At 33.6% G+C, this 10,344-nt stretch overlaps 1 protein-coding gene across 4 annotated transcripts; it reads right to left on the reverse strand.

The window, feature by feature from the left end:
* Nucleotides 1–446: 446 nt before the first annotated feature.
* On the reverse strand, nt 447–10,238 carry LOC128672277 (angiotensin-converting enzyme-like). 4 transcript variants are annotated; one of them, XM_053749314.2, is made up of 12 exons: nt 10,014–10,217; nt 8,130–8,552; nt 7,691–7,852; nt 7,259–7,361; nt 7,103–7,159; nt 5,942–6,277; nt 5,129–5,375; nt 4,722–4,855; nt 4,281–4,515; nt 2,658–2,756; nt 2,027–2,149; nt 447–1,222 (listed from the first exon to the last, which is right to left on the reverse strand). In XM_053749314.2, the coding sequence occupies exons 1-12, from the start codon at nt 10,023–10,025 to the stop codon at nt 850–852; spliced, it is 2,304 nt and encodes a 767-aa protein (XP_053605289.1). In that variant the 5' UTR covers nt 10,026–10,217; the 3' UTR covers nt 447–849. The 4 variants fall into 4 exon arrangements, with proteins under 4 accessions (XP_053605289.1, XP_053605291.1, XP_053605290.1 ...); XM_053749316.2 differs by having other exon boundaries at nt 10,010–10,217; XM_053749315.1 differs by lacking the exon at nt 7,103–7,159 and having other exon boundaries at nt 10,014–10,238.
* Between the last annotated feature and the right edge of the window lie 106 nt (nt 10,239–10,344).

Below are 10,344 nucleotides of genomic sequence, written 5' to 3' on the forward strand. Positions count from 1 at the left end.
AAATCGCTCTAGCAGCTACAGTTTAGACGTAAGAACGGGGGTTTTTACGTCTAAACTGTTTTTGTTATCTTTCAGCCGAAACTATCTGTCGTAACAAGGTGCGGTCGAAGTATGATCCTCATTCGTAAGCAATTCTGATAACTTATTCGTACTGAAACATGCAGACTTTAGTAACGGCCCGTCCCGGCTTGGCTCGGGTAAAACCGTAATAAATTATACACTGAAACCGTCCTCAGGATTCACGCTCTATTGGTGAAAACCGTACAAAAATCCGTCCGGTAGTTTTTGAGTTTATCGCTTTCATACACACAGACAGACGCGCCTCTGTAATATTCAAAGATATGTAAGGATTATAATTAATAATCAATACTGCATATATCCATGCAAAGTATCAATTAGGTAGTATTTCAATGAAAATCGATTGGGTAATTAAATAAAAAAGTACATAGAAGTATTTTTGTATTTGATATTGTAATATTGTCTTTATCGTAATATTTATTTAATTGAACATAGCTTATATAAAGGTACTTAGTATTAGGTACATGTATTTTCATACCTACTTCACTAGATTCATTCTCTGTATTGTATCAGTTCATTCAAAATACACAATATTTACAATCATTCCTACATCATATTTTGCGGTCCTAAGAATACCAGTTATTGCCTACTTAATTATAAAAAAAGAATTCGTTAGGATAACAAATATTATTGACACAAAAAATCAGAATCATATCACCACATAATCCTACAACGATTTCACATTTTAACTATTACGATGATAATTCTTACAATTAGTTTTTTTTTAATGTAATGCCAACGATACAAAAGTCATGTACTCGTTTTGATATCTCATACTTTTTCTTCTGTGACGCCTGTAACTTCGGTCGTTTTACTTGGCGTTATATCATTAGTTACTATATCCAATGAACCATTTTTACTCAAACCACATAAAGACAATATATTACCACCCCAATCTTGTTTCTTTACGATATAAAGGACTATTATAATGAGTGTCAACGCGACCACAATGATTCCTACAATGATAGGCGCGCTCTGATCCATGTCTTCTTTTTCTCGTATATACTTCGCGTTTTCTGCTTGTAAATATTCTTGTAGTGTTGAGAAATAATCCAGGATTCCTTTGGTGGATAGTTCAGTTTCTCCTGTCATAGTTTTAAGAACTGTCCTCCAGTCTTCACTTGCGCCAAGAGCCATTCCGTCACTGGAAAGATAATGATTATTTTTTTATTGAGAAAAAAGATTGAACCAAAAGTAGGTTAGGTACTCACCATTATTATAAGAAATTAGATTTTATACTTTAAACAATGGATGTAATGGCAAAGCACACAGTTTAATTACAGTATATCTGGGAATATAATTGGTTAATTAAATAATTTTATTTTTCTCTGATTCCTAATGTTTGTTCTTACGTTGTGCAGCAATTTCAGTAAAGTAGTCTACATTTATTCTAAATTTCATCTCTCTCCCTCTTATCTCTGCGTCTTCTTGTTACCTTCGGGGCTGTGATTCCACGTAGTTCGAGGTCAGTAAAAATATACCTTAGAATTTTTAAATTCCAGCTGTGACAATATGACCGGCCACCTGCGTGACATCAATCCTCTGAAGGATCCTCTGAGAAATTGTCGAGCTACGAAGGCTATGTGTCCTTTAGTCAATTTGTAGGACGACTACGGGAGGATATGAAGTGGATTCTAGGCGGAACCACACGCCAATTCACCATTAACAGACTTTTTAACGTCCTCACTGGGTACTGCCCAGTATACAAAATTCATAAAATCTGTCCTTCTTTTTGTGTAAATAAATTTATCTCCTGCATTTGTGATAATGTTATTGTAACACAAAGTGACCAAAACATAAGCCGTCAATTATACAAGGTGTTATCCTTAAAAGTAAGGAAAAATATGTACGTAGACGTAGATACAGTCAATGACAAAATACAATAATACAATATAGATGGATCTGTAACCTTAGGGCAACGACATAATATGCAATTAAAATGGTATACCTGAGCAGTTTTCCCGCTTCCTTCACTCCGTATATGGAACATTCGTGCAAAGGCCCCGTGTGGTTGGCTTGCTTGCAAAGAGACGACAGAATTTGGAATTCCAGCACGTGTGATATTAAATAACTAAAACAAAAACAAATATTGTTAGTCTATTAACTTCATCGCGTCCCTTACCATATCCCATTCTAAATGGAGCAGGCGCATAATGGAAATTGTAAAAGATATATGCCTTCCACAACTGTCAATTTCCTACCATACCTTCAGACTTTCATATCATTCCTAACACTCTTCTTCCATCATTGCTATGGCCTTTTTTCCCCTCTATATCCACAGATACTCTACAACAATTTTGCATAATAAACAACAAATAACAATTTTAATTTGACATCAAAATTTATTGAACCACTGTAGTATTTTAGGTCTTTGAAAAACTTATTGTTTACTTTATACGCACAGTTTTTCTTGTTTGTTTTTGTTGAAACTTTTCAATTCGATTCAAAAGATAGGTCTAACGAAATGTGTCTATTTTATCAGACAATTCACGTTTCGATTGCTAAGTGAACATATTAGTAGTAAAACTTACGCAATATACTAAACATGCATATAAACATGGAACACGATATGTACTCACGTAATGTACTGAACATGGGATACAACATGATACTTCGCTGCTGGGTCTAAATCGCTCTCATTTCTTGGTACTGGTGCCGATACTCCTGTCTCTTTCTTTCTGTGAAAATAAATAAAAAATGTTTGGCAAATTTAAAGTAACATTCATGTCGGAATACCATTTATTTGGAAAATTTCAAATTTGAAAACACTAAAAGTGTTTGAAATTTTAAATTTTCCAAAGTTAAGTTGTGGAACCTCCCAAACTACTTTTTTTTGTTTCGAGCTGGGAATACAACGTAAAAAATATTGTTTTTTTTTGTTTAAATTGATACAAAGCAACATTGAGTTTTTATCTAGTTTATGACCAATACAGAAGCATTTTATTTTCATCTTGTAAATGTAAACTTGTGCATTTTCTCACGTCCTGACTCTGTTAACAATAAATGCCAATTTTCCTTATGATAGTGAAAAATGTACACGTGTAAACTATGTGCATGACTTTCAGGTTGACATACTTTTAGACTAGGGTTCTATAATTAAATAAATACATTAGTACAAATCACACAGATTGAACTAGCCACAAAGTAAGTTATAGAGTTTTGTTATGGGGTGCTAACTCAACAATACTAGGTATATTTTATAACAAATACATATATTTACATAAACATCCAAGACCCGGGCCAATCAGAAAAAGATCATTTTTCATCATGACCCGACCGGGGATCGAACCCGGGACCTCTCGATTCAGAGGCAAGCACTTTACCACTGCGGCACCAAGGTCGACTATATATTTTTCAATTAAAGTCAGACATTTTAAATTAAAGTTAAAAGCTCAGCGCCTTCTCCCGCTTTCGTTTCGCGTTCCTATAAATTTTATGAAATTTGTTTACTTATTTAGGATGCATGAAAAAAGAGTAAGGAAAGGTATTTTTGAATCACAAGGAAGCAGAAAAGAGAGAAGAGCTAAAAATCATAGCAGATGAATTTCCCGGATTTTAGGCTCATATAAAAGAGAGACAGAGCTTCTATAATACTAGCGACCTTGTAATATTATGTCGCATAGATGAATCTGTTTATTGCTAGAAGTAGATGAAACGTACCATTACTAAGTTCTAACATCGTGAAGATAAAGTTCAAGATTCAATGTGAAGTGAGGTCAAGCGGAAATTATTACTGCGAATAAGCGAAGGATCATACTGATTTAGGGACAAAAAATATGCAATAATAATAATGTCTTAATACCAAACTTTTTTACATATATTTTATCATTTTCCTGTTTCTTTTTATCATAATTATAACTTTCCGTTTTATGTTACTTACCTATAGAAAATTTAAAGTAAAAAAACCCAGGTTTTAACGTTGGGAACTGTCCGGCTGTGCAACTCCGAAAAGTGTTGGCTTGATGTCACCATGAATATGCGTGCCAATTGTCTGATAATGAAGGCCGCCAAAAGCGCGCAAGTAAGGAAAAAAGAGGGAAAGCAGACTCAGATTTCCGTTGTGTTGTTTATAGTCTTCTTCACTATGGTTGATGAGGAAACCAGGTAGACGCACAGATGAAAAATATCCAGATTTTGCCATTGCTTAATAATGCCCAAAATCATTTGTCATTATTCGTGATTAAACAATTAAAGAGATTAACCTTAGGTACCACCAATGCTGGTTCCAATTCTCTAACGAGTTGTTCGAAAATATGTCCCATCTCCATTTGTCCAAGACGTATGCGTATGCCATCAGAGGGAACTTCTCCAGCGCTATCCAGAGGAGGTGGTTAAGTGTCACTTCAGAGCCAGTCTCCTTGATCAAGTTCAGATTTTTCAAGTGATCCGGGGTCGTCAGCTGAATGGCTACGATGTCTGATACTGCGTCGTGAAATGCTGAAATAATCACGGAAAAGTAAAATTCAAAAGACATCTCCCGTGGAAATTTCGGGATAAAAATTACCCTATCACAACTCATTATATCAAACTTTGATTAGATCGGTAACAGATCTATTCTTTTCTATGTTTACCACTTCTTACCTAGACATTCAAACATCAAATATGATACGATGTTTGAATTACTAAAATTAAATTTTACATACCTGGAGTAGGGCCATCTCTGTATAATGGAGGAAGATGTCGATAGTGTTTGAAATACTGGACGTGACCCAGCAACCTAGCCGCTCTGGATAGACCGATCATTATATCGGTCACTTTCTCCCCACACCATTTAATTCTGAAAAAATATTTGACATTTAAAATAGAGTAGTGATCAACTTAAAAATACTTGCAATAATACAATACAATATTATTTATTACTCGATTTCTTAACGTTTTCAGATTATTCGAAAATTACGCTAGCTTTAATGTGACTTTATTTTCATCATATGTAGAAACATCGATTGCAAAAATTAAAAAATATAACCGAAATTTAAAATTCATTACATACGCAACGGTCATCTTTGGTTTAGTCAAACTATACTATAATACTACTAACTAATATACTTACTTATAATGAACACCGTCACACATATCGTGACTAGAAGGCAAACAATTGGCAGTCATCATTGTCTCTCTGATATCTTTGTAAGAATCTTGCGCACTCTCAAAGCCAATAGATTGATGGAATGCATCTACTGCCTCGAAGAGATCTCTGGCATGCAAGCTCTCATTGGACGAAATGTGCGGTCTGATGCGGTCAGGAAAGGCGGCTACTTTCGGGTACACGGCTTGCCACTCTTGAGCCCACAAGTTACCTGTAATTTTGTCGAGTGTAGTTAGGTATCTTTGCTGTGTTAATATTATCAGGAGCCTTATTTAAAGTTGTTAATATTGTTTCGGAAAATCGTTATTGATGAACTTCGTGTAGACATCTAAGAAGGATTCGGTATACTTTGCTGGGTTTTCATTGCAGTAAATAAAAACACTCCTACAAAATAAGTACGCAATGTTCACGCATTGGCGTCTGCATGTGTCTTAGTTCGGCGACATTAATTTGGAGCTGACATTACAATAGTTAGGAATGTGAGTATGACAGCAAATAGAGATGAAAAGAAAAGACATATTGCGCCGACCCCAAATGATAAGGAAGACGATGATCTTATCAGAAATCTGTAAAATAAATAATCCTATTTCTGTGATATAAACATAATACTTCAAACAGAATCGAAAACTATTTAAATTTTAAAGCATACATCATGACAAATGAAACAGGTAATGACAGTTAGATATTAGTTTTGTAAATAACACAACTGTGATTATTCTCACGGTAAATAGGTACCCCTGAACCGTAGTGTTTAATGGCATAGACTGAAACACTAACCTAATAATTGAGCTGGAATATAATTATCGTTGTCCGACAAATCCCTTTTGTAGTACTGTTTCAACTTGATTCTTACGTAATCGTGAAGTGTATTATAGAAAGGTTGAATTTCATGCCAAATCCTTTCTACCGTGTCCATAAAATGATCATCTTCAAAGGCATATCTCCACATTTCACCAGCATCGGTGAAGTTTTCTGAATTAGCGACTCTGTTCATTCTTGTCACGTAGTCCTTGAAAATTGGTCTTATCTTTTTCCCAGTTGCATCTCTGTATGCTTTCCAATAGAATGCTAGCTCTTTTGAATTATTGCTGGTTTTGAAGACTTGTATGATATCTGGAGAAAATATACAAATTGTTACATAATGATTTTGTTATGCAAAGTTGTTTTAAGAGGCTGATGCCTCTTTCTTCTTTTTTCTCTTCGGTTCGTCCCATGAATACAGCAGAAGGTTAGAGGGCTGGCTGTTCTGCTTATGCGATAATCGGAGTGGAGGAAGGATCTACGGCCAAATTATTTTTTACCATCGTCCCATCAATGGCACATCCAAGATCCAGTGGAACTAGGGAAAAGAATGGGTAAAATAGACTGTTTTAATTACTTAAGGCATTTACAAATTTTCTATTTCACATGACTGATAGAGGATGTTCGTTTTAAGATGATCGGCCACTTATTGGTAAAAATAATTCAGTCGGGAAACGTTGCACATATTCAAGGACACGTCCCCTCCTATCTATGGTATTGGAATTAAGACAAGTTATTTTTATTATTGTTACGTAACACAGTGTGATTTGTGAAATAAAATAGAGAAAAATATTTCCCAGCACAAAATAAGTAGGACAAAAATAGGTATTCTCAAAACTCAAAACAAATATATGTGCCATCCTAAATAAAAATAATATTTTAGATAATAATATATAATTAGATAGAACCATATATGTCATGAACACATTAATAAATCTGTGAAACATAAAAATAGAGTTATACTTTAGCACAAACGAGTGAACAATTTGATAACTAAAAAAAAAAATGTATACAGAGAACTTTCCCAAGTTCAGCATGTCATATTGTGTATTATTAAATTCCTTTCCTTTCCGTACGGAATCAGAAAAATATCAAACTGTTAACATTGAATTCCATCTAAAACAAATCTATACCTACGTTTTGCTTCCATGGTTGCCCGATAAAAGAACGAACCAAAAGTATTTGTTGGATAAACTGGAATGAATTCATTAAATAATTTAATGCAACAAGAACTTAATAATATATTATATCGAGACATCGAACCGGAGTCCTTACTTGGTGATGAATACCCACCACTCATAGTGCGCGTGCCATCTTCGGAGTTACAAGAACTATTGTACGCACAGACGGTCACGCGGCTCCATATTCGCTGCATCATATCTATTTCTTCTCTTTGCTAGAACATTATAATATTGTTCGATTAAATAACTTTCTATACATTATCTATTTAGGGACGTGATCCTTCTGATGTAGACAGAGAGCACACACAAAATATAATAGTACATTATATCCCCGATGACATTTAGTATCTTTTCTTGAATGGTAGGTAATGAGAGTCAAAAATAGTGGAAAAGGATTTTATAGTTACTAAGTTAGCATTACTATTGTTAAGCATCAATTTTTTTAAAATAAATTAAGCATTTTTTGAGGAAATGTTACAAGTACAATTAGTGTAAAACTGGGCGAAATGCGCGTCATCGCTAAGGTAGATATAAAAATCAGTACCTTGCTTTGAGGCATTTGCACATTTGTTCCACGTTCCTTTATAATTCTTAACTTCCTTTGCAATTTTGTATCATTTGCTATCAAGTCGTTGTCTAAGTATTTTTTCTTTATGATATTCCAGTATTGTTTCTTAATTTCGTCTTCTTCTGCAGCTATCCTCACCTGTAAGTAATAACATTTATTGGCTTAATATATTTAAGCATCTAATACCTTCCACTCTTTCGAAATTGAAAGTACTTATAGGTTTGTTTCGTTTCTACAGAGAACATTACGATAAAACATAATCAAATGGGGTTAACGTGGCTCGGATAGCCAACGAAACAATTCTTGTTATATAGGTAACGACATCTCATTTACATGTTATCGACGAAGGTAATTAATACAACACTTGTCGTATTTTACAAATTCATTATAGAAAAAAATTGTAGATATAACTTACCATTTTATTCTTTTTTATTTCATTATTTATATCAGTGACGTAGGACCAAAGAGATTGTTGTGATGTTTTACATATTTCCAGACTAATATTATCCATTTCTTCCATGAACGCAGTCAGTGTCATATTATCGTGATCTAATTCTTCTAATTGTTGCTTAAAGTTTTCTACTACATCGTCACTGCTTTTTTGAATAACCGAATTAGGATCTAATACTGTCCGCATAGCAAAATCTAAAAATTTCTTATCTCTTTCGTCATTTTCACTGTTTTCGCTGTTGTTTTCATGACCACTTTCATCAGACTGGTCTATAGTTAGATTTATTTTTTGTACACTTTTTTCATCTGCAGATACGTCCGAATTAGGATTCGCTGGGAATTGTACCGCCTTTATATCTACAGCTACTAAAATAAAACCTATTAAGTACTGGAACAATAAGATCAAATTATTAATTATCACAATGTTTGTATACACAACAACAATGGATTTAATTCAACTGGATATTTTTGCCGTCGTATCACTCGGATGGGTAACTGCAACGTATTCATCAGTTAACGCAAATTAATTTGATTATAAACTGCCCTTAGCTACGAGCTGAAGGCAGGATGTTGCATAAACATAATTTACGATAGTGTACATGACAACTGTAAGGACAATGAGACTACACAAGCAAGACCTACTACATATCACGTGCGTATAACAATAGGCCATCTGTACCTAACTAAATAATGATCGTATCCTCTCATCTTGCTACTAGGCATCAAAATTTATTTTTAGTAGAATTGCTTACATTTCTAATAAAGTTATTTATTTATTTATTTACAATTTGTATAGGAAAATATATTTAAATTATACCATATCGGCAGGACTAATACTGCAATTTTTTTTTAACGCAAGTTACTTCATTATTGTTTTAAATATTATATCATAATTTTAGGTGGATCTCCCTATGTTCAAAAGTCAATCGCAAGCTTTTATAACAGTTTAACTTTCTTTTACAGACAGAAAAAAAAGTGAAAATGTTAACGTTATCAAGTTTATATAATTCGATTTCGCTTGTGTTATTTTATGTATTTGTAGTTGATGTTACACAATCGTTTTTACAACAATCGGAAAACGTAAGAGTTGTAATGTAAATTTTATAATATCTTTCTACAAATGGCTAAGAAATCTGACTGTCTCTATCTTAATATCAAAAATGAGAATAAAAATAGCTCATTGCTACGATCTGAATACTGAATAATACTCGTACCTACATATCTTCTGAGGTGGGATAAAAATGCTCTGATTCTATTTCGCCATTGATATAACCACGGTTATTAACTACTATGTGGTACTTGGAACTAATGAAATCAGTGTTTATACGTCCATTAATGAGGTTATTTAGAAAACATTATGAGGTTGTGTTTCAAGCTACTGAACCTCCGTTAAATTTTCATGGAATACACAGTCTAATAAATAGATTGGAACTGGCCGTTTTTGTAAATCGCAATTGTAATTTAAAACTGAAAAAGTAACAGTCAAAATTCCAAGCTCATATCTGTAGTTTTTTCTCTTCACACATTTCTTTGTTCTGTCTTTATTAAGTTGGTTCGCTAAATATTAGGTGATTTTTGAACCCTTTTTTATGTATTCACATCATATTGTATTTTATAATATCTAAAAGCATTTTCACGTTTGATAAAATTGTAAATTTAACACATTTTATTAATTTATTTTTCTAATATAATATGCTATATAAGGTACTAAAACACGACAAATTTTACACGTATTTTTCATTATTTATGATCAATGATTTCATATTTCTCATACTGATATTTTTTTTCTGAAACAGCATGTGACCTCGACCAGTAATGTAATAAAATAGAGAAATAAAAAAATACCTACAAAAAGCTTCATCTTGTTCCAAATATCCAAACAAACACAACACTGCTACATCTTTCAATCACATTCGTGTTACACCAACAAGGGCCAACGAGCAATGGCTGATGTTTTCAAATTGCACGCACTGTTTTGTCGTTTCACTGTGGATTTTTCAAATAAAGTGGTTGTTTTGAAAACTTGGCAGGATGGTTCGCGAGACCCGCCCGCCTCGCTGCATTGTTGGGCCTGGTTATACCTAATGTACGCATTCTGTAGGCACGTTCGACTGTTCAAATGAACAGCGAATAGAAATAAAACAAACAGAACGTATACGAAGTGCATCGAAATTTTAATC

This window comes from Plodia interpunctella, chromosome 9, assembly GCF_027563975.2.
Source record: "Plodia interpunctella isolate USDA-ARS_2022_Savannah chromosome 9, ilPloInte3.2, whole genome shotgun sequence".
Taxonomy (NCBI): Eukaryota; Metazoa; Arthropoda; class Insecta; order Lepidoptera; family Pyralidae; genus Plodia; species Plodia interpunctella.